Genomic DNA, 27,823 nt, shown 5'->3' with positions numbered 1-27,823 from the left:
CTTCTCTCACTCTGCTCATTTGTTTCCTGTGTCACAGTTCTTCAGTCTTCAGGAGCTTCTCTCTCTTCCATGAATTAACTGCAGAGTAACAGAATGTTCATATGGTCTCCTATATAATAAAAGCCTAGGTGGCGTCACATGCAATGTCATCACAAGATGGCCACCACAAGATGGCCACCCTCACATCATTACAAGATGGCCATCACAAGATGGCCGGCACGGGAGGGCAGTTGGGGACAACCAGGCCAGCAGGATGCACGCCTAAACTGGCAGTCAGACATCCCCCAAGGGGTCCCAGATTGGAGAGGGTGCAGGCAGGGCTGAGGGACACACACCCCCTGCACGAATTTCATGCACCGGGCCTCTAGTAAGGAAATAAGATTGTGTGTTCCCTAACCTTGTGGTGCTTTATTCATAAACTCCTGTGCTGCCCCTTGAGATACAGAGATGTGCAGGAACTTGGCTTTTCCCTTGTAAAGAACAGTGGACACTGTACTCTCTGCTCACATGGGACGATCATGAGAGACCTGAGGACTGTCCTTGTCACGCTTTGGAACTTGATTTGTAACCATCTGTTACATGTGATGAACTGAGTGCAGGACCCCTCTTTGCCTCCCTCCCTCAGCCAGGCACCTCTCCAGTCCTCCCGAGTTCAGTCTAGCGAGCTCCCCGACCTACTGGGTCCCCGTGGAGAACAGACTACCCCCATGCCTTCCATCTGGCACCCTCACCGGCTCCTCTCAGACAGTTCTCCCCTTTCTTGAGGCATGAGGGGGCCTGACCATGAGCCTTCTTTTTCAGGAAAAGCCGCATGGATGTTTGTTTCATATTCTAAATGAATTAGAGTCTTGACATTGAAAGCGATGATTGGTACGAGTACTTCAGGGATCCTCTCTCTGTATCTAGAGAAATTAGTACCTTGTCCTTGATACTGACGTCGACGGGATTGTTCACGGTTTGAACCAGTCTTTGAGAACAGCCTCTTTATACTTTATACTTATTTCCCAGAGATGAGCTCCCTCTTTTCTCAGCCAAAGGAGAGAGTGTGGTTGGTTTGATGGATTTTAGCCTCTTTCTTAAGGAGCCAATAAGAAAAGAGTGACAGCCGGCCCATGCAGCGCCTGACTGTCCTCTCTAAGCCCTGTCTCTGTGATTCCCCCACAGGAGCGAACACCCGCTGGCCCAACTGTACTGCCACTCGACCCTGGAGCACCACCACTTCGACCAGTGCCTGATGGTCCTCAATAGCCCGGTGAGGCCCGGCGCGTGGCAGCCCGGAAGCTGCACAAACGCGGGGATATTTTAAGTGTTTGGGTTCATACCCAGGATCCTAATTCCCGGGTGTGCGTCATTCTTTTTTGGGTAAGGAAGGCCGAGGTCCCCACAGCCTCGTCCCTGTGCACCCTAAGCTGCCAGCTGCCTGATAAGGGGGTTTGCTTACTCGCCTCACTTCGTTACTCCACATTGTTCCAAACTAGAAGCAAGCAAAGCTGGTGTCTTCTGGCTCTCCATTAATTCCGCCTTTTTTTGGGGGGGGGGGAGGGGGCGTAAAATTAAGTGGGTAATACAGTGCTCAAGAACCTTTTCCTCTTTTTACTAAAACTTCTGACCGCGAACAAATTATTAAGGGATGAAGCTGTTCAATGCCTGGTGGAGACGGATGTTTATCCGTGTGAGAAAGCACATGACATGCTATGCTAGACGTATTTCTGTGGAGGGAAGTAAGCTTGAGAACATGTATACCAACCCGTTGGCCATGGTTGTTTCTGCCAAGTTAATACTTGTTAAACTCTGGTTCCTCCATTACTCGCATGGTCTGTTGTGTGCATGCCTGGCATTATAGTAAGAAGCATGAGTTATAGCTGCTGCTGGGACATCCTCCTACAGCATGCTCCCCAACTCGAAGCAGACCCCTCTCTACACTCTGTCCCTGGAGGCCCCCACACGCAGCGGTTTACAGCCTTTGCCTGGGAAAGGGGAAATAAGCACATAACAGCGAAGACATTTCCTTTTTGACATCTCCTTTCCCCTGGAAATGGTTTGACCTTACACCCAATGAAAATATCGGAAGATATTTTCTGAATAGTTTTCTGTTCAGCCCAGAATCTAAAATGACTTGATATTTAAAAGTAATGTTCGTCAGTTCGTCAGTTAGACACATGCCCAATTTCAGCCTCCAGCTCTCCACTAAGCGAAGATCTTATCTGGGCCCGGCACCCCCGAGTGCCCCGTGTTCAGAAGCACCCGCTGCCCTGGACCCCAGTCCTGAGCTGCTGGTTCCCTCAGCCCTGGGACTTAGAAAGCACACCTGCCTCCCATGCAGATGTTGAGTTTATTCTGAGAACCGAGGCACGTTTTACTCAATTCGAGATGAGAGATTTGCTTTAAATCTCTTTTAAAGCAGATTTGCTTTTAAATCTCTTTTATTGTGTTGGCAGGCACAACACAATAATTATGTAGTTACGGCGTTTGAGTGTTTGCCCGGGGATCAGCCCCTTTTAAAGAGTCCTTCTTGGTTTCATAACATGTGTGCTTCCCACCAGGAAGCCCACCTATAGGCATGTTCCCAAGGACTACGTGCTGCTCTTGATATTAAGTTAAAATTACATAAACGTGTGCCAATGTGTCACTGGATTTATTACAAAAACCATAGAGAAAAAAAATGTGTTAGTTATCAATTATTTAGACGTTTCACCATTCTGTTCTTCATTAATGTGGCTTTGAGTTTTCAAGCTTCACTTCCAGTTGCAATGTAGCAAGTAAGCTGCCCATGGCTAGATAGTTAGCCTTTAGGCTGGCGGAGGCCCGGGGGGTAGGCAGTTGGCAGACAGACACAGGAGGTGGGTGCACCAGCGAGAAGCCAGCGTTTCCTAAGAGACCAGGCCGTGGCATTAGGCATTCACTCTCTGGAAGCAGGTGGCCCATGCGTATGACTCCGAACCCCAGGCCCGTGGTTTAGCTGTGACCACGTGTTCCGCTGTCCTTGTGGTGTGCTCCCGTGGGGTACTCCTGGAGGTGCTCCTGTGCGGTGCTCCCGTGGGGTGCTCCTGTGCGGTGCTCCCGTGCGGTGCTCCAGTGGGGTGCTCCCGTGGGGTGCTGACGATGGTTTTCTTCTCTGTGAAGGGGAACCAGATCCTCAGTGGCCTCTCCATCGAAGAGTATAAGACCGCGTTGAAGATCATCAAGCAGGCGATTCTGGCCACAGACCTGGCCCTGTACATTAAGTAAGTCTCCCCAGTGCCCTGCGATGAGTGGGTGTGGGAAGAGTGTGCCGTGTTTCACATGGGGACACGTCTAGGTTATAGGACTGTGTGCAGTTCTTAGAGGCGGAAATGTGGAACTTGGACATTACTGACACAGGACGTAGTGTGCATTCATGGGTGAGTGTGCATGTCTGCGTGGACAGGCTGTGGTTTGCACATGGGACCATAGTCTGGGTGGCGTGTGGCAATGAGGGGAGAAGATGGTCACACTCACGTGATTTCCCTGGATACGTGGCCCTCTCTCCCCTTGCACGGGGAGTCACGCCTGTGCATAGGCCATTGATGAGGAGTAAGCACACACAGAGCAAACAGGAGCACGGACACCTAAAGGGAGCTGCCGCTGGCATCCCTGCTTCCTGAATTGGGGAGCACTTTAAACTCAACCAGGACAGTAGAGAACTGAGTCCATTTCAGCTGGTTCAACATGATCGCGGAGTAAAGATGATCATATAACCAAGAATTAGAAAAACACCTGTAACTACATGCCTCCTACCTTCCCAGGCCAGGGGTCTCTCTGGAACCGATGTTTCATTGTTGGTTCTTGGTCACAGGCTGTCCATTCTGTTCCATAAGTTCCCTGTTTTCCTGATGTCTCTGGCATCATGGCTTCTGGAGATGTCGACAGCACTGGGTATTGAGGAACTCCCTGGCCTCCAATAGAGGCTTCTTCCCGGTGTCTCCATGTTTCTTTGCCTCAGAAGCAGTTCACAACTTTACGCTGACATAGAGCACTTGTTATGCCTTTTTATTTACCCTATCTCATAATACAGGTGCATTATATGAAATTACACTGAAATCATATAGTTCTTCTTTGCCATGCACTTAAAATTCCTTAAATCATTCTCAGCATCCCATTTTAACTCACATTGTCTCACTTTTTAAATATACTTTTTAAAAAAATTTCAGAGAGGAAGGGAGAGGGAGAGAGCAATAGAAACATCAATGATGAGAGAGAATCATTGATCGGCTGCCTCCTGCATGCCCCCGACTGAGGATGGAGCCTGCAACCCAGGCATGTGCCCTGACTGGGAATCAAACCATGACCTCCTGGTTCATAGGTCAACGCTCGACCACTGAGCCACGCCGGCCAGCCCATCTCACTTTCATGAAGTTGTGTTTAGGAATGAGATTACCACTGTCTGTGGTCTGTACAGGTGAGGTCAATGCTTCACCCAAAGGAAATGGTAGAAGGAGGAAAAGGGAGGCATTCACAATTTTTAAATGATGGTTTTTATGTTGGGTTCTAAGATGGGTAAAATCCACTGGAGATTTTCTCCCCCCAAAAATAGAGTCCATGATTCTTTCTAGACCAAAGGAATAAGATGAGACCTAGGGACTCCTCATAACAATCAATGTTTTTCTTTCTTTCCAAGGAGGCGAGGGGAGTTTTTTGAACTTATAAGGAAAAACCAGTTCAACTTAGGAGACCCGCACCAGAAGGAGCTGTTTCTGTAAGTGGCCTCTGTCCGCCTCCACGCGGAGGTCTAGTTTCCAGTAAATGTGATTAGTGGCAGGTTGTGTTGCGAGCACTTGTCACAACCCGGTGACCTAGAGGCTGTGGGAATTCCCACGTTGAACCAAGGGCAGGACGTGAATGTTAAACAAAAGGAAATGCGTTGCAAAGTCACCTGAAGGAGCCATGCCTTTGTTCTGGGGGGACATTAGGATGTGGTGGAGCATCAGCACTTGGCGCTGAGGCTCCCGTGTTCGCATCCCAGACTTGGGAATGAGAGAGCACACATAGCACCCTAGAGATGTGGGAGCTACGAGCTGGTGGCAAGGTGTCCACTGTTCTTGGAAGATGGCAGAGCGGCAGGGTGGGGCTGGGCCGACCCGGATGTGTTCCCTTCAGCTGACCCGCTGGTCCCTCCACTTCAGGGTCCCATCCCTGGCTGCCTTTGCGGGGTAAGGGCTGTCCTCGTGAGAAAGAACAGAGTCAATAATAAGACAGAGCAGCACTAAGGACAGTGCGTTTCTTGAAATAGATTGTCAGCACTTGGCGTGAAGATGGAATTATGAAGCACCAGCCCACAGGGCCTGCTGTCTGTCCTGCAGTCTTGACAGTCTTGGGGTTCAGGGCAGCACCTCAGGAATCACCAGCTCTTGTTGATAACAAAACACAAATCCATGCGCAGCCGAGCCTGTGCCTCAGTGTTCACAGCTCAGCTCTCCTCCCTGTGGCCTCGAGGTCTCCCGGGCCACTCATTGTCACCCCCCCACTTCCCTTCATAGACCAGGGTTCAGCGTGTAGGTGCAGAGTGCTGTTGGGGATCAGCTTGTGTGGCAGGCCCCGCGGAAGTCGCTGTGGTGGTGTAAGCCACCAGGGAACACCCAGTGCGCTCAGTCCTCAGTGTTTCCATGAGAGCTGACACAGCGGGATTAGGGGAAGGCCCTCTTAGCCAGGGTCCCCAGGCAGCATGTAGTCCAGCCCTGTGCCCTGAGTGCTCTGTGCCACAGCGATGCCATCCTGCCTGTCTCTTCAAACAGATACAAAGGACATAGTGGCAGACATCTGGATTGGACACTATGCTGAGACAGCACCATTTTCATGGGGCAAGTCCAGTCCTGAGTCCCAGAGTGCCTGCACCCTGACCCGAGAGCCAGCACGGTCCTTCTCTAACAAGACCAAGAGCATTGTTCTATCATTTCTCCGGAAGACACCGGCCAATAGTCCAAAGTCACTGTGTGTGTGAATTAGGACGACCCACCAGTCTTGCTCTCATATGCTTTTACAGTATGTTGTATCACAATAGGCTCTGGTACAGTAGGATGTGTTACAGTAGGCTCTATTACACTATGCTCTGTGATGAGTAGGCTGTGTTAGAGTAGGATGTATGATGGTAGGCTTTGTCACAGAAGGCTGTGTCATAGTAGGAACTATTACACTAGGCTATGTGACAAGTAGGCTGTGTGACAGTAGGCTGTGTGACCAGTAGGCTGTGTGACAGTAGGCTGTGTGACCAGTAGGCTGTAACACAATACGCTGTGTAACAGTAGGCTGTGTTACATTAGGATGTGTCACAGTAGGCAGTGTTATAGTAGGCTCTCTTGACTAAGCTGTGTGACAGTATGAGGAGTTACAGTAGGCTATGTGACCAATAGGCTGTGTTACAGTGGGCTGAGTCAAAGTAGGCTATGTTACAGTAGGCTGTGTGACCAATAGGCTGTGTCACAGAAGGCTATGTCACAATAGGCTGTGTTACCTGTAGACTGTGATACACTAATGTGTGTAACAGTAGGATGTGTCACAGTAGGCTGTGTGATAGTAGGCTGTGTTACAGTATGATATGTCACAGTAGGCTGTGTCAGATTAGGCTGTATGACTAGTAGGCTCTGTCAGAGTAGGCTGTTACACTAGGCTGTCAAGGTAGGCTGTGTCACAGTACGATATGTCACAGTAGGCTGTGTCACAGTAGAATGTGTCACAGAAGAATTGTGACCAATAGGCTATCACAATAGGATATGTGACAGTAGGTTGTGTCATAGTAGGCTGTGTGACCAGTAGTCTGTGTCACTCTAGGCTGTGTCACAGTAGGCTGTGTGACCTGTAGAATGTGGTACAGTAGTCTGTGTCACAGTAGGATGTATCACAGTAGGCTGTGACCAGTAGGCTGTATTAGAGTAGGCTGTGTGACAGTAAGCTGTGTAAGAGTAGGATGAGTCACAGTACGCTGTTACAGTAAGCTGTGTAACATAAGCTGTGTCAGAGTAGGCTGTGTGAAAGTAGGTCGTGTCACAGTAGCCTGTGTGATCAGTAGACTCTGTGACAGGCTGTGTGACAGTAGGCAATGTTACACTAGGCTTTGTTAAACGAGGCTGTGTCATAGTAGGCTGAGTGATGGTAGGCTGTGTGAAAGTAAGATGTGTTACCTATAAGCTGTTACACAGTGCGTTGTGTGACCAGTAGGCTGGGTCACAGTAGGCTCTGTTACAATAGGCCGTGACACAGTAGGCTCTGTTACACTAGGCTGTGTCAACATAGGTTGTTACAGTAATTTATGTGAAAGCTAGACTGTGGCACAGTGGGCTGAGTTACAGTAGTGGGTTACACTAGGCTGTGTGACCAGAAGACTGTGTGAACAGCAGGCTGTGTTTGGTAGGGTATGTTATAGAATGCTGTGTGACCAGTAGGATGTGTTACAATAGGCTGTGTCACAGTAGGCTATGTCACGGAAGGCTGTGTGACCACTAGGCTTTGTCACAAAGGGATATTGCACAGTAGGATGTGTGACCAGTAGGCTGTGTCACAGTAGGATATATCACAGTAGGCTTTGTCAAAGTACTCTGTAACCAGTACACTGTGTCACAGTAGGATGTGTCACAGTAGAATTGTGAACAGTAGGCTCTATCAAAATAGGTTATGTCACAGTAGGCTGTGTGACCAATAGGATGTGTCACAGTAGCATGTACACAGTAGAATTGTGACCAGCAGGCTGTATCACAATACTACATGTAACAGTAGGCTGTGTGACCAATAGGCTGTGTCACAGTAGGATGTGTCACAGTAGCATTGTGAACAGTAGGCTCAGTTAAAATAGGATATGTCACAGTAGGCTGTGTGACCAATTGACTGTGTCACAGTATATATGTCCACGTTGGCTGTGTGAACTGTAGGCAGTGTCACAGTAGGATGTGTCACAGTAGCATTGTGAACAGTAGGCTCAGTTAAAATAGGATATGTCACAGTAGGCTGTGTGACCAATATGACTGTGTCACAGTATGATATGTCCACGTTGGCTGTGTGAACTGTAGGCAGTGTCACAGTAGGATGTGTCACAGTAGCATTGTGAACAGTAGGCTCAGTTAAAATAGGATATGTCACAGTAGGCTGTGTGACCAATTGACTGTGTCACAGTATATATGTCCACGTTGGCTGTGTGAACTGTAGGCAGTGTCACAGTAGGATGTGTCACAGTAGCATTGTGAACAGTAGGCTCAGTCAAAATAGGATATGTCACAGTAGGCTGTGTGACCAATTGACTGTGTCACAGTATGATATGGCACAGTAGGCTGTGTGAACAGTAGGCTGTGTACTGTAGGATAGATCACAGTAGGCTTTGTCACAGTAGGCTGTGTGACCAGTAGGGTGTGTCATAGTAGGATGTACACAATAAAATTGTGGCCAGCAGACTGTGTCACAATACTATATGTATCGGTAGGCTGTGTGACCAATTGACTATGTCACAGTATATATGTCACAGTTGGCTGTGTGAACTGTAGGCTGTGTCACAGTAGGATGTTTGAAGAGTAGGTTGTGTTAATGTTGGATATTTTATGATATGCTTTGTCAAGTAGGCTGTGTGACCAATAGGCTGTGTCACAGTAGGATATATCACAGTAGGAACTGTGACCAGGAGACTGTGTCAAAGTAAGATATGTCACAGTAGGATGTGTGACCAGTAGGCTGTGTCACAGGAGGATATGTCACAGTAGCCAGTATAACCAGTACGCTGTGTCACAGTAGGATGTGTGAAAGGTAGACTGGGTTACAGTAGGATATATAAGAGTAGGCTTTGTCACAGTAGGCTTGTGAACAGTACGCTGTGTCACAGGATGTCACAGTAGAGTTGTGAACAGTAGACTGTGTCACAAAATGATAATTCACAGTAGGCTGTGTGATCAGTAGACTGTGTCCCAGTAGGATATGTCAAAATGGTTGTGTGATCAGTAGGCTCTGTCACAGTAGGATATGTCAAAATGGCTGTGTGAACTGTTTCCTGTGTCACAGTAGGATGTGTGAACCCTAGGATGATTCACAGTAGGGTATATCACAGTAGTCTTTGTCACAGTAGTCTTTAACTAGTACACTTTGTCTCAGTAGGATGTGTCACAGTAGGATGTGTCACATTAGAATTGTGAACAGTAGGCTCTGTCAAAATACTCCATGTAACGGTAGGCTGTGTGACCAGTTGGCTGTGTCACAGTATATATGGCACAGTTGGCTGTGTGAACAGTATGCTGTGTCACAGTAGGATACGCCACAGTAGTCTGTGTGAAGAGTAGGCTGTGTCATAGTGGTCTGTGTGACCAGTAGGCTGTCACAGTAGGATATGTCACAGTAGGCTTTGAAAGAGTAGGCTGTGTGAACAGTATGCTGTGTCACAGGATGTCAAAATAGGATAAGTCACGATAGGCTGTGTGATCAGTAGGCTGTGTCACGGTAGGATATGTCACAGTTGCCATTATGACCAGTATGCTGTGTGACAGTAGGATGTGTGAAGGGGAGGCTGTGTCACAGTAGGATGTGACCAGTAGGCTGTCACAGTAGGATATGTCACAGTTGCCATTATGACCAGTATGCTGTGTGACAGTAGGATGTGTGAAGGGGAGGCTGTGTCACAGTAGGATGTGACCAGTAGGCTGTCACAGTAGGATATGTCACAGTTGCCATTATGACCAGTATGCTGTGTGACAGTAGGATGTGTGAAGGGGAGGCTGTGTCACAGTAGGATGTGACCAGTAGGCTGTCACAGTAGGATATGTCACAGTTGCCATTATGACCAGTATGCTGTGTGACAGTAGGATGTGTGAAGGGGAGGCTGTGTCACAGTAGGATGTGACCAGTAGGCTGTCACAGTAGGATATGTCACAGTTGCCATTATGACCAGTATGCTGTGTGACAGGATGTGTGAAGGGGAGGCTGTGTCACAGTAGGATGTGACCAGTAGGCTGTCACAGTAGGATATGTCACAGTTGCCATTATGACCAGTATGCTGTGTGACAGTAGGATGTGTGAAGGGGAGGCTGTGTCACAGTAGGATATATCACAGTAGTCTTTGTCACAGTGGTCTGTAAATAGTACATTTTATCACAGTAGGATGTGTCACATTAGAATTCTGAACAGTAGGCTCTGCCAAAATAGGATATGTCACAGTAGGCTGTGTGATCAGTAGGGGGTGCATTAGGAGGATGTACACAGTAGAATTGTGATCAGCAGACTGTGTCACAATACTATATGTAAAGGTAGGCTGTGTGACCAATTGGCTGTGTCACATTATATATGGCACAGTAGCCTGTGTGAATAGTAGGCTGTGTCACAGTAGGATGTGCGAAGAGTAGGCTGTGTTAATGGAGGATATATCACAGTAGGCTTTGTCACCGTAGGCTGTATGACAGGTACGCTGAGTCACAGGATGTCACAGAAGTATATGGGACAGTAGAATTTTGTATATTAGGCTGTGTCACATTAGGATATCTGACAGTAGGCTGTGTGACCAGTACGTTATGTCACAGTAGGCTGTGTGAACAGTAGGCCTTGTCATAGTAGGATATATCACAGTAGCCAGTATGAACATTAGGCTGTGTCACAGTAGGATGTGTGAAAGGTAGTCTGTGTTACACTGGGATATATCACAGTAGCTTTGTCACAGTAGGCTGTGTGAACGTTAGGCTGTGTCACAGTAGGATGTGTGAACGTTAGGCTGTGTCACAGTAGGATATATCACAGTAGGCTCTGTCACAGTAGGTGGTGGGAAAAGTACACTGTGTCACAAGATGTCAGAGAAGGATGTGTCACAGTAGCATTGTTAACAGTAGGCTCTGTCAAAATAGGATATGTCACAGTAGGCTGTGTGACCAGTAGTGTGTGTCAGAGTAGGATGTACACAGTAGAATTGTGACCAGCAGGCTGTGTCACAATACTACATGTAACGGTAGGATGTGTGACCAATTAGTCTGTGTTACACTGGGATATATCACAGTAGGCTTTGTCACAGTAGGCTGTGTGAAACGTTGACTGTGTCACAGAAGGATATCTCACAATGGCTGTGTAAACTGTAGGCTGTGTCACAGTAGAATTTGTCACAGTAGGCTGTGTGAACAGTATGCTGTGTCATTGTAGGATACGCCCCGTAGGCTATGTGAAGAGTACGCTGTGTCATAGTGGTCTGTGTGACCAGTAGGCTGTGTCACAGTAGAATTTGTCACAGTAGGCTTTGTCAGTGTAGGCTGTGTGAACAGTACGCTGTGTCACAAGATGACACAATAGGATAAGTCAAAATAGGCTGTGATCAGTAGGCTCTGTCACAATAGGATATCTCACAATGCTGTGTGAACTGTAGGCTGTGTCACAGTAGGATATCTCACAAGTAGGTTGTGTTAATGTTGGATATTTTATGATATGCTTTGTCAAGTAGGCTGTGTGACCAATAGGCTGTGTCACAGTAGGATATATCACAGTAGGAACTGTGACCAGGAGACTGTGTCAAAGTAAGATATGTCACAGTAGGATGTGTGACCAGTAGGCTGTGTCAAATTAGGATATGTCACTGTAGACTGTCACAGTAGGTTGTGTGAATATGCTGTGTCACACTAGGATGTGTCACAGTAAAATTGTGACCAGTAGATTGAGTCATAATAGGATATGGCACAGTAAGCTGTGTGACCAATAGGCTGTTAAGGCTGTGTCACAGTTGGATATGTCAGAGTAGGCTGTGTGAACAGTAGGCTGTGTCACCTTAGGCTGTGTGATCAGGAGGTTGCGTCACAGTAGGATATGTCAGTAGAAATGTAACCAATAGGATATTTCAAAGAAGGCTGTGTGACTCACAGTAGGATACGTCACAGTAGGATGTGATCAGTAGTCTGTCACAGTAGGATGTGTCACCGTAGGCTGTGTCACAGTATGTTGTGTGACCAGTAGGCTCTGTCACAGTATTCTGAGTGACCAGTAGGATGTGTCACAGTAGGCTGTGTGACCTTTAGGCTCTGTCACAGTAGGCTGTGTGACCTCTAGGCTTTGTCACATGAGGGTATGTCACTGTAGGCTGTGTGACTAGTAGGCTATGTCACAGTAGCATATGTCACAGTTGGCTATGTAACCATTAGCTCCTTTCATAGAAGGCTGTGTTACAGTAGACACTGTCACTGTAGCCTGTGTGACCAGTATGCTGTGTCACAGTAGGTTATGTCACAGTAGGCTGTGTTACCAGCAGGCTGTGACCACTAGTCTGTGTGACCGGTATTCTATGTTATAGTAGGCTGTGTCACAGTAGGATGTGTCATAGTAGGCTGTGTCACAGTAGGCTATGACCAGTTGGTTGTGTGACCAGTAGGCTGTGTCACAGCAGGCTCTGTTACAGTAGGCTATGTCATAGTAGGCTGTGTTACAGTAGGCTGTGTCAGATTAGGCTGTGTGACCAGTGTGCTGTGTGACCTGTAGGATGTGTCACCGTAGGCTGTGTCACAGTAGGTTGTTTGACCTGTCGGTTTTGTGACCAGTAGGCTGTTTCACAGTAGTCTGTTTCACAGTAGGATATGTCATAGTAGGATGTGTCACAGTAGGCTGTGTCAGTAGTTTGTGTCACAGTAGGCTGTGTGACCAGTAGGTTGTGTGATCAGTATGTTTGTCTCAGTAGGTTATGTCACAGTAGGATGTGTTTCAGTATGCTGTGTCACAGTATGTGTTACGGTAGTCTGTGTGACCAGTAGAGAGTGTTTACAGTTGGGAGTGCTGCGAGCCGGGTTTGCCATTGGATTGTGCTTCCAGTGGGGTGTGTGCCAGTGGGGTTTGTTGCCAGTGGGGTGTGTTGCCAAAGTGGTGTGTTACAGTAGGATTGTTGCCATTCAATGGCTATTCATTAGTCATCAGTGTGTTTTCTTCATGTGATCACTAAGAATGGAATACCAGGTGGAAATAATGATAGAAAAGGCATGATTTGCCCAGTGGCAATGATTTCTCTCCTTTGCTGTCTGGGGCTAACAGAGGTGGTTTTAGGGAAAATTCCAATCTTTCACTGGGTAACCAAAACAGTGACCCTCTGATCCACCGGGATCAGTCACATTTCTGTGTAAATCCTGTTTCTTCATCTTTATAAACTGCCATTCCTGGGTAGAGGGTTTTGACTTTGCCTTTCACTGGGAGCTGTTGCTGAGGGCAGGTGCTGCTCAGAGCTAACGGGGCTGCTGGTCTTCTCCCCTCCCCTCCCCCCTGCAGGGCGATGCTGATGACCGCGTGTGACCTCTCTGCCATCACGAAGCCCTGGCCCATTCAGCAACGGGTACGTCGCTTAGTGACGCGCAATTAACCCTTAAAAATCAAAGTCAGGAGTGTCTTCACTCTCCATGGCGGCTTCTGGCATATTGGTGGTAATTATGATGTCATTTTTAAGTGGCATGAAAAGCAGGCAGTTGGACATAAGTGTTCTTCGTGGAAGATTCATTAGCACTTAATGAGACTTGTGAGGTATCTGAAGGAGGAGGACACCTCACGGTTGGTAAGTTTGACTTTGGTAAGTACCACTTCTGGCTAGCTTAGCGATGGTTTTAACGCATCCCTTTAACAGTGGAACAGGGAAGGAATGGCATTTTCATTTCCCTTTTCTTTCTTCCACATCAGCCCTGGGAAGGCAGAGTGGTGAGGCCGGGTCCGGACCTACAAAGCAGCACTGTAAGACCTCTGTAATCAAAGCAGGTGGTGAGGGCGACAGACACGGAGTCCATAGAACATTAGGCACCGCGCAGAACACTCGGTGGACAGTAGAGGTGGCGTTTAAAATAACCGGGCAAGGGCAGACTTAAATAGTGTGAGGATGTCTTCCCTGTCTCCACAGCCAGATAGCGAGAGGCAGAGTAGGACCCAGTCTGCAAAGGTAGAGTCTGCGTGGAGCAGGGAGCTCGGTGCAGAGAATTAAGCCATCCGGGTGCTAAATACGAACACTGCAGTCTTCTGCCGCCCAGGAATGAGGAGACCTTCCGGCCTGTGGCTCAGCGTGCAAAAGCATTACAGGAAAAGATGAATGCATTTGATTCCATACAAATGGAAACATTAAGAACTTCTGCATGGCAAAAGACAGTATAAGCAAAGCAAAAGACCATGATACACTGATAAAAATATTTGCAACTTCTTTCTGATAGTTAATATCACTAATATTAAAGAACTTCTGAAAAACAAAGAAGAGCCCTCGCCGGTTTGGCTCAGTGGATAGAGCATCGGCCCAAAGTTCATCCCCAGGGTACTGACTAGTAAGCCGAGTACTTTACACCACGAGTTCCATGGGGCTGGGACAGGAATTGAGCATCATCTGTAACCATCATGGAGTGATCACAAGGGTGCATTTTATGTGAGAAAAAAAAGACAGAAGGATTAACCACAAGGCAAGTTAAGGAGGGAAGAGGGGTGAGGAACAGAGATGCTAGCCGGAGCTGCTTCGCTAGGCTTGTTTTGTAGATTTAACTTTGGGACCATATAAATAGTGCTGATATTCCTATATAATAAAAGGTTAATATGCAAATCAACCGAATGGCAGAACAACCAGGCATTATGACACACACTGACCACTAGGGGGCAGACGCCCAATGCAAGGGCTGCCCCTTGATGGTCAATGCGCTCCCACAGGGAGAGCACCGCTCAGCCAGAAGCTGGGCTCACAGCTGGCGAGTGCAGCGGTGGTGGCAGGAGCCTCTTCCACCTCCTCGGTAGCACTAAGGATGTCCAACTGACGGCTCCCAGACTGCAAGAGGGTGCAGGCTGGGCTGAGGGACCGCCCCCCCCCCAAGTGCATGAATTTCATGCATCAGGCCTCTAGTCCTATATATTAAAGAGGTAATATGCAAATGGTTGTTATGCCATAACGTGTAACGTCCAATCAGCAGGAGGGTGGGGCAGCAAACTACGAGCAGTGGAAAGCTACAGGAGGGCAGGGCAGTGAACTATAAGCAGCAGAGAGTACAGGAGGACAGGGCAGTGAGCTACGAGTGGTAGAGAGCTACAGGAGGGCAGGGCAGTGAGCTATCAGCAGCAGAGAGCTACAGGAGGACAGGGCAGTGAGCTATGAGTGGCGGAGAGCTACAGGAGGGCGGGGCAGTGGGCGGAGAGCTACAGGAGGGCGGGGCAGCAAGCTAAGTGTGGAGGAGAGCTAAGAGCAGCGGTGGGTGGGGCGGCCAGCTGAGGCAGTGGCTACTCATGCATGGATTCGTGCACAGAGCCACTAGTTATAAAATAAAACTAGAGGCCCAGTGCACAAATTCATGTACCAATGGGGTCCCTGGGCCAGGCCTGCAAGATCAGGCCAAAACCGGCCCTCTGACATCCTCCAAGGAATCTTGGATTGTGAGAGGGCACAGGCCAGGCCGAGGGACCCCACCAGGGCACAATCAGGGCCAGGGAGGGATGCGGGAGTTTGGCCAGCCAGGAAGGGACCACGGAAGGGCTCCAGGGTGTGTCTGGCCCTTCTCGCTCAGTCCTGATTGGCCCGACCCCAGCAGCAAGCTAAACTACTGGTTGGAGCATCTGCCCCCTGATGGACAGTGCATGTCATAGCAAGTGGTTGAGCAGCCTTAGCATATCATTAGTATATTACACGTTGATTGGTGGAACAGATGACCAGATACTTAGCATATTAGGCTTCTATTATATAGGATTAAATTTTGAACATCACTCAGCCTTGAAAGTAACATGAACCTGATTTGGGTTGTGAAACCACACGGAGGGCGACTGTTGCATTTCAGGTGACATTAACACAACAACCGAACCATGCATCTCTAGTAGGATGCGCCTTCAAAACCACAGCGTCACCAAAACAAGCCCTGGAAGCTGCTCTCAGGGATGGTGTCGTTAGTGCGATGCTGTGTAGCTGTTCAGCCCCTGCTGTAGGTGATGAGGGTAGAAGCAGGTAAGGAAGTCCATGGGGTGTTGAGAAGTAGGATTTGGGAGTAAGTGGTGATGAAGATCATGGACAAAGTCAGGCAGGGATGCGGATGCCGGGAATGAGAGTTTGTAGGAACCTGTGTTGTGCCCTAGCTTCGCCCCCCTCGCAGGGCTTACATGGGTCACCATGGTTAATGAGCAAACCTGGTGCCACTGAGGCTTCTGAACACCTCCCTGGAGAGGAGCGCGGGCTCCGGAGAGAAATGGCTGGTCCTGGGGCTGAAGCAGGAGACGGCCAGGAAATGGGTCCTGGCAGGTGACCAGGTGACCTGGAGCAGCAGGGAGCGAGGAGGTGCAGGCTGAGCGGGTCCTGGTGGTACCAGAGAAGTCGTGCGCTGAGCATCCACTGGCTGAAAGGGGACAATCTGTGCATCATGAGGGATCAGAATACGTTAAATACGTTTAAATTTCAGAGTTTGAAGTAATGATCAAGGTAAGGAAACAAAGCCTCGCCTGGTCATCTTTGGCGGATGCTTTGGGAGAACCAAGTTAGTTTTAAAATGGTAACAAAAGTGGGGAACACGCATTTCCCCTGCTTTTTTATGCCAGCGGTGCTTTAGGGGAGCCAGTTAACTTTCTCTTCATTGTATTTCACCTAATAAAGCAGAAAGGAATGATTGGTTGGCTGTCAGCTTTGCAGCCCCTACATCACTGGAGGTAGACAGAGGTCACGAAAAGAGTCAACCAGGCCTTCGCTCGGAGCCGCGTCAGGAGGACGCTGCCTCTGAGCAAAGATGCAAGTTAGAAAGATCCCGTCTCGATCTCATCGCAGCTCCACATCTCATCACCAGTGACAGAAACGGCACAGGTGCCCAATCCATCCGAGACGCGGTCAGCAAAGCCTAGACAGTGGGACTGCAGGCGGCAAAACCCAGCGAATTCAACATATTCAATAAGAACAACCACAGAAATCATAAGGGAAGCGCTTGCAGTGGTTCCCAACCTTCCTAATGCCGCGACCCTTTAATACAGCTCCTCATGTTGTGGTGACCCCCAAGCATTAAATTATTTTCGTTGCTACTTCATAACTGTCATTTTGCTACTGTTATGAATCGTAATGTAAATATTTGATATGCAGGATGTATTTTCAGGGGTTGCAACCCACAGATTGAGAACCACTGGCTTAGAAGGAGAAGGGAGGGCCCGGGAGGTTAAAGCCACAAGGCCTATGAAGGGAGTGCAAAGGTCGCGCCTACCTGCTGTATATTCACAGCCCGGGAACCTGTGCCTGATGCCTCGCTGATTGCGCTCCCACACGGGCTCCCTGCTTTTCCCGGCTAAGCGCTGAAGATGTGACGGCAGCTTTTTCTGCGTAGTGAGAGGGTGCGGACTCCACCTTGGTGACCAGCACACATTAAAAGCAAAGGGGATACAATTTCATTCCCCGTTCCTGCCTGGTCCTAAGTGTACTGATGTGTTTGAAAGCTATAGACCTGACCAGTTTTAGTACCTTTTATTTTTAACTTAAAATCATATATATTTCAAAAACAGATAAAACCAAACAATTTTTTTTCAATGCCTACACACATATGGTAACATAATAAATGAAATACACAAAATTTAGGGCACATTTACTTGTGCAGGTGTAGTAGGGTAAAAGTGTTAGGAATGGATATACAGGTCTTGAGAGGTACAAGTAATATTCTATTTGCAAAATTCATAACTTGGTATTTTTTATCAATATTTTACCATGTACTTACACATCATAAATACTCCTAATTCTGTAGTTTATAACACTGACGCATTTTAAAAGTTTTATGGTGTTTTAGCATATAAAACGGTATAACTATGTAGGATTATCCTTTTTTAATAATACAGCATAAAGTATTTATATTTTCCTCTTTATAATTGCTTTCGAGCCTATGTTTTGTGAATTATTTGTCCTTATATTGATGACTTGTATTTGGAAAGCATTGAAAATGCTATTGTAACTTTTAAGATTTCTGTCAAAAATACAGGAACATTCTTTGTTCTATTTATATAAACTATCAACATTTGAAAAACCGATAAGAATTCTAATGCTGTTTATCTGAAACTCCAAAGAGCCATTGAACTTTGGAGATCCAGGACTTCAGTCTCTTTCAGAGAAAAGGCTGTGACCCCCAGATGCCCTGTGTTGTCTATTTCACAGAGAAGAGGGTGTAACCCCCGAACGCCCTGTGCTGTCTGTTTCAGATCGCAGAGCTTGTGGCGGCGGAATTCTTTGACCAAGGAGACAAAGAGAGAAGAGAACTCAACATAGAGCCTGCGGTGAGTGTGAGGCCCATAGCTAGGAATTATTAAATAATGACTCAGGAGCTTTTTTGTTATGAACTTCTCTTTAGGTGTCAGTGAGGTCTTTCCTTAGGAACACGGCTTCTCATTCTGCTTTCCATCCTGTTATACCTACTGTTTTGTAATTTGCTTTTTCCATTTAAGTATCATCAGCCACTTTTCATTCCAACAATGCTACCCTCCAAATATTGTTTATCGTGGTTACATAAAGCAGATCTAACGTCACTCACCCACGTCCCTGGGTGGATATTTGCGATGCTCACCAACCACCCAGCACCATGATAATCGTCTATGGTGCTGAGCATGTCCATCGTCCTGTTAGGATGGATTCCCAGAAGGGCGCATGGATTTTGAAGGTTTTTTTGAACACCTACTTCCTTTTGCATAGGGTATGGATCTCAAATACAAGAAAAAGATTCCCCTTGAACCATTTGGAACGAGTTTTCCTGCACATGAAGCAGAGAGTCATTTTTTCCAATTCCAATGGACGTTTATTGGGCCCGTGGTGAATGGGCCGTGGTTAACAAAGGCCCAGGCTGTGTCTCACTCGTCTCTTCCAGTTGCACAGTGTGAGGTGGGCTGTTTGAAGCTCAGAATCTTCTTAGAAAGTGATGGACAGAGTGGTGGTGACAGCGAGGGAGGATGTGCTTGACTGAAAGCCCCAGACAGACGCGGTGCTTCCCACGCGGGTGCTGGCTCACCTGGTCTCATCACGAGCTCTTGGGCGAAGCAGCAGTAGCACCTGCAGAGCCTCCCTCGGAGGCTCATGACCTGAATTGTACCCACTGTGGCCTCGGCGCCTCCCACAGAGAAGGTGTTAGATCCATAGCTGAATGCAGTTCACAGATTGCGTGTCCTTCAAGTACACGTCAGCGGTCGGTTCTACATCAGAAATGAATGTTAGTTCAGTAGTTGGATGCAAGTCAGTGGTCAGCTCTAGGACAGTGTCAGTTCTAGGATTGTCAATTCTAGGACAGTGTCAACTCTAGGACAATGTCAGCTCTAGGAGTGTCAGCTCTAGGACAGTGTCAGCTCTAGGATTGTCAATTCTAGGACAGTGTCAACTCTAGGACAATGTCAGCTCTAGGAGTGTCAGCTCTAGGACAGTGTCAGCTCTAGGATTGTCAATTCTAGGACAGTGTCAACTCTAGGACAATGTCAGCTCTAGGAGTGTCAGCTCTAGGACAGTGTCAGCTCTAGGATTGTCAATTCTAGGACAGTGTCAACTCTAGGACAATGTCAGCTCTAGGAGTGTCAGCTCTAGGACAGTGTCAGCTCTAGGATTGTCAATTCTAGGACAGTGTCAACTCTAGGACAATGTCAGCTCTAGGAGTGTCAGCTCTAGGACAGTGTCAGCTCTAGGATTGTCAATTCTAGGACAGTGTCAACTCTAGGACAATGTCAGCTCTAGGAGTGTCAGCTCTAGGACAGTGTCAGCTCTAGGATTGTCAATTCTAGGACAGTGTCAACTCTAGGACAATGTCAGCTCTAGGAGTGTCAGCTCTAGGACAGTGTCAGCTCTAGGACAGTCAGCTCTAGGACAGTGTCAGTTCTACACTTGATCTTAGCCAAAAGGCCGAGAAGCGATGACAGTGTCAGCTCTAGGACAGGGTCAGCTCTAGGGCAATGTCAGCTCTAGGACAGTGTCAGCTCTAGGACAGTCAGCTCTAGGACAGTGTCAGTTCTACACTTGATCTTAGCCAAAAGGCCGAGAAGCGATGACAGTGTCAGCTCTAGGACAGGGTCAGCTCTAGGGCAATGTCAGCTCTAGGACAGTGTCAGCTCTAGGACAGTCAGCTCTAGGACAGTGTCAGTTCTACACTTGATCTTAGCCAAAAGGCCGAGAAGCGATGACAGTGTCAGCTCTAGGACAGGGTCAGCTCTAGGGCAATGTCAGCTCTAGGACAGTGTCAGCTCTAGGGCAGCGGTTAGTTCCGGGTGATGTGGGAAGGTCACCGCCAGGACAAAAGGCTGAGGATCGGGCCTTCCTGAGGGTGCTGCCTCGGGCAGTGCCAGAGGCTGGCAAAGGTCAGAAGGCAGTAAGTGCCAGCCCATCCTCCCCTGGCCCGGGACGGGCACTGTGCTCTTTCCGTGGCTCCAGGTCTGAGTGTCTCTCCCTGTGTTTGTGCTTCAGGACCTCATGAACAGGGAGAAGAAGAACAAGATCCCGAGTATGCAGGTGGGCTTCATCGACGCCATCTGCCTGCAGCTGTATGAGGTATCTCCATGCACACTGCTAGGCTGCTAAACTCCTACATTTCATATTTGCAGTTTCCCAGACACTTCATGTCATCGAGTGCAGCCATAGTGAGTGCCTGCTATGTGCTAGTCCCAGCGATGAGGGTCTTAGGACTGATGTCCCAGTGACCTCCCTGAGGACATATGCTGGGCACGCTCTCTGTCAGTGTTATTCCTTTTACGTTAACTCTGGCCTAAATAGAGAAACTAATTATCCAACTCTTTCTCAGTGAACAGTGCAGCTGAATAGTGTTGATACGTGTCTGTGAGGGTAACCGAGTGGCTGGGAGACTATTGCAAGTCCTACCTCCGGGCTCCTGCTGCTTGGGGTCTTTATTTTCGAGTTGAAGATATTTGCCCTAACACATCCAGTTCACTGGTTTAGATTTTTAATGCCCCACGTACAGAAGATAGATGCTGCCCTTGTCTCTCCAAGTGTAAATGGTATCCCATCACCTAACCCTGTTGTTGGGTGTTTAAGTCAGTGTTTCTCTATTATGAAGAAATCTGCCATGAACATCCTTTTTTCTAAATATTTATGACACTATAGCAGGTAAATAATAGCACCACAAAGATTTATGAATCCATCTTTATTGTAATCGTGGATAAAAATTGATTTAAGTACATGATAAGAAAAAAATCTATATATATATAAAGAGCCAGGGGCCATCACATCCAAAACAACCAAACGGACGACCGATCAGGCTGAGTGAGGTGACAAGGCCAGCAGGGGGGTTAATGAGGAACAACCAAATGACTGAGCTGCGTGGGTCGACCAGGCCAGCAAGGGGGTTGGTGAGGGAAGACCAAACAATTGAACACCAGGCTGCGTGGGGTGACCAGGCCAGCAGATGGGGTCAGTGAGGTGCAACCAGGCTGGCAAGTGGGGCAGTGAGGAGCAACCAGGCCAGCAGGGGGAGGCAGTGAGGGGTAACCAGGCCAGCAAGGGCAGGCAGTTGGGGGCGACCAGGCCAGCAGGGGGGTTAGTAAGGGATGACCAAATGATAGCAGTAGGCTGTGTGGGGCAACCAGGTCAGCAGGGCGGTTAGTGAGGGGCGGCCAAACAACTGAACAGCAGGCTGCGTGCGGCAACCAGGCCAGCAGGGGAGGGGGGGCAGGGGGGGCCAGTTGGGGTGACCAGGCTGGAGGAGGGGCAGTTAAGGGCGATCAGGTCAGCAGACAGAGGTGGTTAGGGGTGATCAGGCTGGCAGGGGGGCTAGTTAGGGGCAATCAGGCAGGCAGGCAGGCAGGTGAGCAGTTAGGAGTCAGCAGTGTGGGCTGGGCTGAGGGGACCGCCCCCCATGCACAAATTTCATGCACTGGGCCTCTAGTTTTATAGAAAAACGCATAAACAGAGTGTCCAGGACAGTCGCAAGCAGGGGGCGACGTCTGTGCTACATAAAAAGGCAAAATGCCTTATTGCCTCACCAGCAGCTCACGGGGCCGCCCAGCCCACTGCTGTGGTTTGTGACGGCATGTTCGCCCTGTCGCAGCATGGACTCACTCCCAGGGGACCTTCTGTGTGTCACAGCCATGGTCTCTGGGTGATCACGAAGCCTGTGAAAGCCGCGGGCTGCCCGCAATGAGCAGTGCGGCCGGCACACGGGAGGGCTGCTGCCCAGCACCCCCTCAGGCGGCTCTCTCTTCTTCCCCAGGCGCTGGCGCACGTGTCCCCTGACTGCTCCCCCCTACTGGACGGCTGCAGGCACAACAGGCAGAAGTGGCAGGCGCTGGCTGAGCAGCAGGACACACTGGTCAATGGGGCTGGCGGCCCCGCCCCACGCAGCTGAGCCTGGGCCCTGGACGGGATGCTGGCGACCGCGGTCTGCACGGCCCGGCCTCGCTGGATGCTACACAGGCTGCGTGTGCCCTTCCACGGTGTCCTGGTGTGTTTGCACAGCTTCTGAGAGCACAGCGGGGACTTTTCAGGGGGCGGTCCTGCCTGCCTGTGTGTGTGTGTGCCCACTGAGCTGAGGCTCGCTAAGCACCGGACCACCCCCCTACACCACGGGACCGACCCCCCACCGCAGGTCCACGCAGGAATCGTGCTGAGAGTGCGGGCTGCGTCTCCCGTTCAGTTGGCTGTTTGACTTGGGAATTTTAAGCGATTGGTTTTGTGGTTTTGGAATCGCTGACCTTTCAAGAATGTTTGGAATCTTTTATTTCTCAAATGGAATTCCAGAGCAAATGGAATATATTTCGTGACACGTAAAACCTTCGTAAGATAGAGAAAAGTTTGGGCTGCGTGGATGTGAAAGGGGGAAGGGGCTATTTGTCAACAACGTATTATGTTAACAAAACAGTTAAAACTCCCAAGCAATGGAAAGTGCTGCAGGGCAGAATTGTTTCACTGACCATCACTGATCTTATCAACAGGCAGTGTGACCCAGAAATGCTACGGTCACCAGTTCTGCCCCTTTTTTGTGTGTAACTCCCTCAGCATTTATCATCGGTTCATCGTACAGCATAGTTTATAGGGGGCCGGTTTGCACCCCAGTGGGAAATCAAGAACCAAGTGGCCGTTGGAGCCCAGAGCTGGCGTGAGATGTGACTGCCGATAGGAGAGCGCAGCAGAAGGCCACCTGGACACGGGCTGGAAATGAGCCCGTGGGGGCTGCAGCAGGACACCCCGGCCTGAGGGACGGTCAGCAGTCTGTTTTGTGCCTGAGGCAGTGCCCAGTGTGAGCTCCTGGGACCAGTCCGCCCAGTATCACAGAATGTGGGCGTGTGCCCTAACCATGGGCCCTGAGCTGGGCCTGGTGTATTCACATCTCTCGCTTCCCATCCATTTAGAAAATGTGAACATTTTTTTTAGCATTTGAGCTCCACTCGTAGTGTGTGCTCCTGTGCACAGTCCAGCCATGGAGACACAGAGGGGGCAGGCGGCTGCTTCCAGAAAGATAATCCGCTCAAATCCGTGCAGATGTCTGGACTGAGCAGGAAGAGCGATGTTTGTTTGGTTTGTTACCTGCCCTCCAACCCCCAACAAGTGTCTGTTTTGGAGGGAAGTTTCTGGGGGGCCGGTAACAGCATTAGCAAAGCTTTCATGGAAACATGGGCTTCTACCTGGTATGTGGCATGGATAGCATTTTCCTCTAAACTGCCTAACACTCAGCAGGTGAAGTTGTATATGTACATGGACCTTGGGATAATGTGTCTGCATTCTTACCATTCAGGTTTAAAAAGGGGGGGGGCGGCAAATCTATGGCCTTCACTCTGTGAGAACGGCCAGTCTGCAGCGTTAGGGACTGCGTGATGCTGTGTGTGTGATTGTCATGACACTTGTATGTCCAGGATGTGACCCTATTTCTATCTCATGTCATTCAGATGAGCCGAGGCACCTCTTGGGGGCGCGGGTGTCTGCCACAGGCTGCCCCTGAATCACACACCTGCATCCTGTGCACACCCCTGTGTACACGTGTTCCTCAGCGTGGAACACTGTCTGAAGTGGTGTCTCTCATAACCTACTTGTCACCATGCCCTGTGACCTTGCCTCCATCTGCGTCATACGCTTCGGTTCCGACCTCCCCGCCACATGTCACTGAGACCATAAAAGCCACCGCAGATGAGTCTGGGAGGGTGTGAGGGGCCGTTTTAACAGGCAGAGAGATACACTTAGACTAGGAACCATTCGGTTTGCCTATAGATGCTCTGGTTTTACTTCACCCGTTGAGAAATTAGAACGTCTGGCACTGTAGTCCCTGCAGAAGACTTCTTTAGAGCTGGTTGCAGCCATTTTACTTCTTAGGAAAATCATTCCATACATGGGCTCCTACCTGGTACGTGGCACAAAGTTTTCATTCTCATGTGAATATTTCCTTTCCTGTCGCTTCCTAGGTGGGAAATACATGTCCAGGGTGGGCCGGTAGTGGGTTTACAGTTGTTGGTATGGAAAGTAATACAGCAATTAGTAAGTCACGCTACAAGAAAACGCTGTTTCGTGTGCTCACAGCTGTAGCCCTCCGCCTGCCCCCCTGGTGTAGGCCTCCGCTTTCCCCTGTGTCTATCACCCAAACCAGCAGGCATGCGCTCTGCTCCAGAGAAAGCGGTTGGTGTGGTTTCAGCTGAGTGACATTGCACCATTATTTCATTTCCATGTCAGCCCCCCAGCTCCCACTGCTCACTCAGCTGTTTGAATCTGTGAATGTGCCCGGCCGGGTACTTTTCGGAGCGTGGGCTTTGCTGGCCGCGATCCTGTGTGAACTCGGTGGGTCACAACCTCTGTCGCCTGGACACGGAGGCGCTGTGTTCGGGAGAAGCCTCTGTCTCCCCAGGGATGTCACAGGTGGCAGCTGTTCTGTCCACCCAGCAGCCGAGACCACTGTCGCACGAGACACGCGGCCACAGGGCTGTGATCCCACGGGTGGCTCCTCAGAGACATGCGCTCACTCGCTGCTCACGCAGACCAGACGGCTGGTGCGCAGAGGACTCGGGCTGAGCGTGGCCTCAGAGCACAGCCGGGCGTGAGATGGTCGCCTGTCTCCTAATCCCCAGCGGTGTCCTCCCAGCCCTGCTGGCCTGGAGCGTGGGAACCTGCCGGAGTGCTAGCTCCGGGGGGATGGGCCCAGCTGCGAGCCTGCCTTGCCGGGACCTGCCCGTGTCTGGCACAGAGCATGCGTGTTGGACCCCGTGGATTTCAAGTTTCCTGTGTTTCTCATCGTCTGTGCTCCTCACACTTCATGGCCGCACAAGCGATGCTGCTCTGCTTCATGCTGAGATCCTTGGCGATGAGAGAAGGAAACTGTGGCCCCGCCATTGCCTCCCCGAGCGCCTGCTTACACGGGGGCAGTGCCACTCTGCCTGGCCCGCCTCGGTCCCTGCTGACCTGTGTCCGCCTCGGTCCCCGCTCGTCCCTGCCGTGACCTGTGTCCACCTCGGTCCCCGCTCCGGTCCCTGCCATGGTCCCTGCTGACCTGTGTCCACCTCGGTCCCTGCTCAGGTCCCTGCTGACCTGTGTCCGCCTCGGTCCCCGCTCCGGTCCCTGCTGACCTGTGTCCACCTCGGTCCCCGCTCCGGTCCCTGCCATGGTCCCTGCTGACCTGTGTCCACCTCGGTCCCTGCCACGGTCCCTGCTGACCTGTGTCCGCCTCAGCCCCTGCCATGCACCAGGCGCAGGCCGCTGAGGAGACAGCACACAGCCTCGTGGGCTCCCAGCCTCGTGGGCGGCGCTGGTGGGACCAGCTCAGCGCTGAGCCTGCCTGTGTCCCACGGTGTCACTTTTGTTTTCATCGATAACCTGTGGTCATGCATTTTCTAAGGAGCTCCTCACCTGGACCTTAGGAGATCCGTCAGGACACCTGTCTTCCTGCGAGCTTGTCGCCAGCCCCAAGGGCGCTGCTGCTGGGGTGGGGCCGTGTGCTGCACTGTCCCCAGGTTGCTGGCCACAGCCTGTCCCATGCACATGGGGGCCCTTCGGCAGCTCACGCTGCCGTCCACACGCCCCCTCAAAGCCTGTGGAGACACGTCCGAACGAATGCTGTTGAAAGCCGTGTAAATAGTGGGAAATAGAAATTTCTATTACAGTTTAAGAAAACCTGATGAATCATCACTAGCCACTGTTAATATCTATTTGTATTCTTATACCTTTTCAACATATTTGAACAAATATATAGTTTCTGGCACTATTTTTGTACTAGGATAACGGAGGTACTGTGTATATTGTGTTTAGCGGTTAAGTCCACTTGAATAACTGTGGGTGTTGATTTCTCATCTTCCCCTCCCCCACCCCCACCTCCACCGGGAGAAGCATTTCAGAGGCACATCCTCTTGGGGACCAGCCCTACAGGCCACAGTCAGGGTTGCCCCCAGAGGGCAGCTCCTCACTGTGCGTTGTTCCCTCGTGTTGCCACGCTTTGTAAAAATAAAAGAATGAGCAGCCACGCATGAGTGTGGAGTGGTTATTGGGTGTGGATTTGAGGCAGCGGGAACAGGTCGAAGAGATGGAGAGACTTTAGACCTTGCTAACCTGGTCCTGCCAGCTGGGAAAAGCCCTTCCCCGGCCCAGACTCCTCTCGGCAGCCAGGGTGTCCCTCAGCCCAGCCCGCACTCCTCTTTTTAAGTGTCCTTTGCCACCCACTGCGGCCCACATTCCCCATCTCACTCCAAGAGCCCAGCCACGCTCCGGAGGACGGGCCCAGCCTCATGCCACAGAGGTGCAGGCGTGGGGGGGATGCTGGCCACATACATGGGCTGGATCCCAGCCCAGCTGCCCAGTTTCCAAGTAGGTGCGACTCCACTCAGCCCTCCTTTTACGTTTTCATTGTAAGAGGCCCCCAGTCCATGGGTGGTGGGTCCGGTGGGCACCCGGAAGCGTAGAGATGGGCGTCACTCAGCCTGCAGACTGGTGTGTTTGGGACCCACAGTGACCCCTTTGTTCCTCGAGCACAGGGCCCTCCAGCGCGGGGCAGGGGCGGGAGGTGGGGTTCAGCGCAGGGTCGCAGGCCTCGTAGGTTCTGCCTAGACAAGCCCCTTCCCATGGCCGAGGGGCTGGGCCTGCATGTCAGGGCTGAAGGCCAAGTACACGGAGCTCGCCTACAGCCAGAGTTCAGGCTTCCGGGCCACTAGAGGGCTCCAGAGTTTGAGTTGTATTTAAAAATGATCATCTCTCCGCCCCCTCCCCAAAGACACACACACACTACACACACACACACACACACACACACACACACACACACACGGCACAAACAGTGAATAGAGCCGCTTTTAAAAAGTTTTTAGGCGCTGAAAAATATCACGCTGAGTGAAATAAACCAAACTGAGAAAGACAAATGTCACATGATCTCATTTATGGAATCTAATGAACACAATGATCACACCTAACTTCCTCTGCCTTGGCCCCGCTACCATGGCTTTGTCTGGAAGGACGCCCAGAAGGTCTCCAAGTCTAAATAGCATATTACCCTTTTATTAGTATAGATAGGCACAGCCCATGGACACGGGCAATAGGGTGGGGAAGATCTGCAGGGAGGGGGTGGGAGGAGGGGGAAAAGGGGGAAGGGCGACCTCTATAATAGTATGAACACTAAAATATGTTTTAAAAAATAATAATAAAAAGGTTTTATTAGCAAAGGAGAAATAAATGGGAAAAATCAATGGAGAAAGAAGACTGGCTGCCCTTTGTCCAGTGACATTTCTTCATGATTTTCTCCAAATGAACAATAACTGACCACCGGGAGGGTCCCCCTGGCCCTCGACACCCCTCCCTGAGGCTCCCTCTCACTGAAGAGCAGCCGGCAGCTCTGCACCCCGTCCTGCAGCCGGCTGTGCTGCCTCCCCTCCGATGGGCCCTGAGTGACAGGGGCCGGTGTGGGGGTGACTCTGTGTTTAAGCCACAGGAGAGCGAGTGGACAAACACATTGAATGGGCAGAGATGATGCTCTGATTTCAAGCTACATTCAGCCTA

The 27,823-nt window shown here is 49.9% G+C and overlaps 1 protein-coding gene and 2 long non-coding RNA genes across 3 annotated transcripts in view; all 3 read left to right on the top strand.

The window, feature by feature from the left end:
* The window catches only part of PDE5A (phosphodiesterase 5A), a 97,529-nt gene extending 72,265 nt beyond the window's left edge, over positions 1–25,264 (top strand). The window contains exons 15-21 of the mRNA XM_006762903.2: positions 1,165–1,252; positions 3,124–3,224; positions 4,637–4,714; positions 13,198–13,261; positions 18,085–18,159; positions 20,318–20,401; positions 22,077–25,264. Coding sequence (XP_006762966.1) covers positions 1,165–1,252; positions 3,124–3,224; positions 4,637–4,714; positions 13,198–13,261; positions 18,085–18,159; positions 20,318–20,401; positions 22,077–22,211 — 625 coding nt within the window. The 3' untranslated portion in view covers positions 22,212–25,264. The remainder of the gene's footprint in view (positions 1–1,164; positions 1,253–3,123; positions 3,225–4,636; positions 4,715–13,197; positions 13,262–18,084; positions 18,160–20,317; positions 20,402–22,076) is intronic.
* LOC107182947 lies at positions 8,082–10,147 on the top strand. The gene is made up of 3 exons (XR_001513704.1): positions 8,082–8,268; positions 8,465–8,514; positions 10,007–10,147. It is a non-coding gene; the product is annotated as an uncharacterized LOC107182947 (long non-coding RNA).
* Positions 25,265–25,280: 16 nt separating the features above from the next.
* LOC107182948 lies at positions 25,281–26,300 on the top strand. Its single transcript, XR_001513705.1, has 2 exons — positions 25,281–25,310; positions 25,361–26,300. It is a non-coding gene; the product is annotated as an uncharacterized LOC107182948 (long non-coding RNA).
* Positions 26,301–27,823: the final 1,523 nt, after the last annotated feature.

The sequence above is a fragment of the Myotis davidii genome, unplaced genomic scaffold, assembly GCF_000327345.1.
Source record: "Myotis davidii unplaced genomic scaffold, ASM32734v1 scaffold698, whole genome shotgun sequence".
Taxonomy (NCBI): domain Eukaryota; kingdom Metazoa; phylum Chordata; class Mammalia; order Chiroptera; family Vespertilionidae; genus Myotis; species Myotis davidii.
This window is presented reverse-complemented; position numbering and strand designations above follow the sequence as displayed.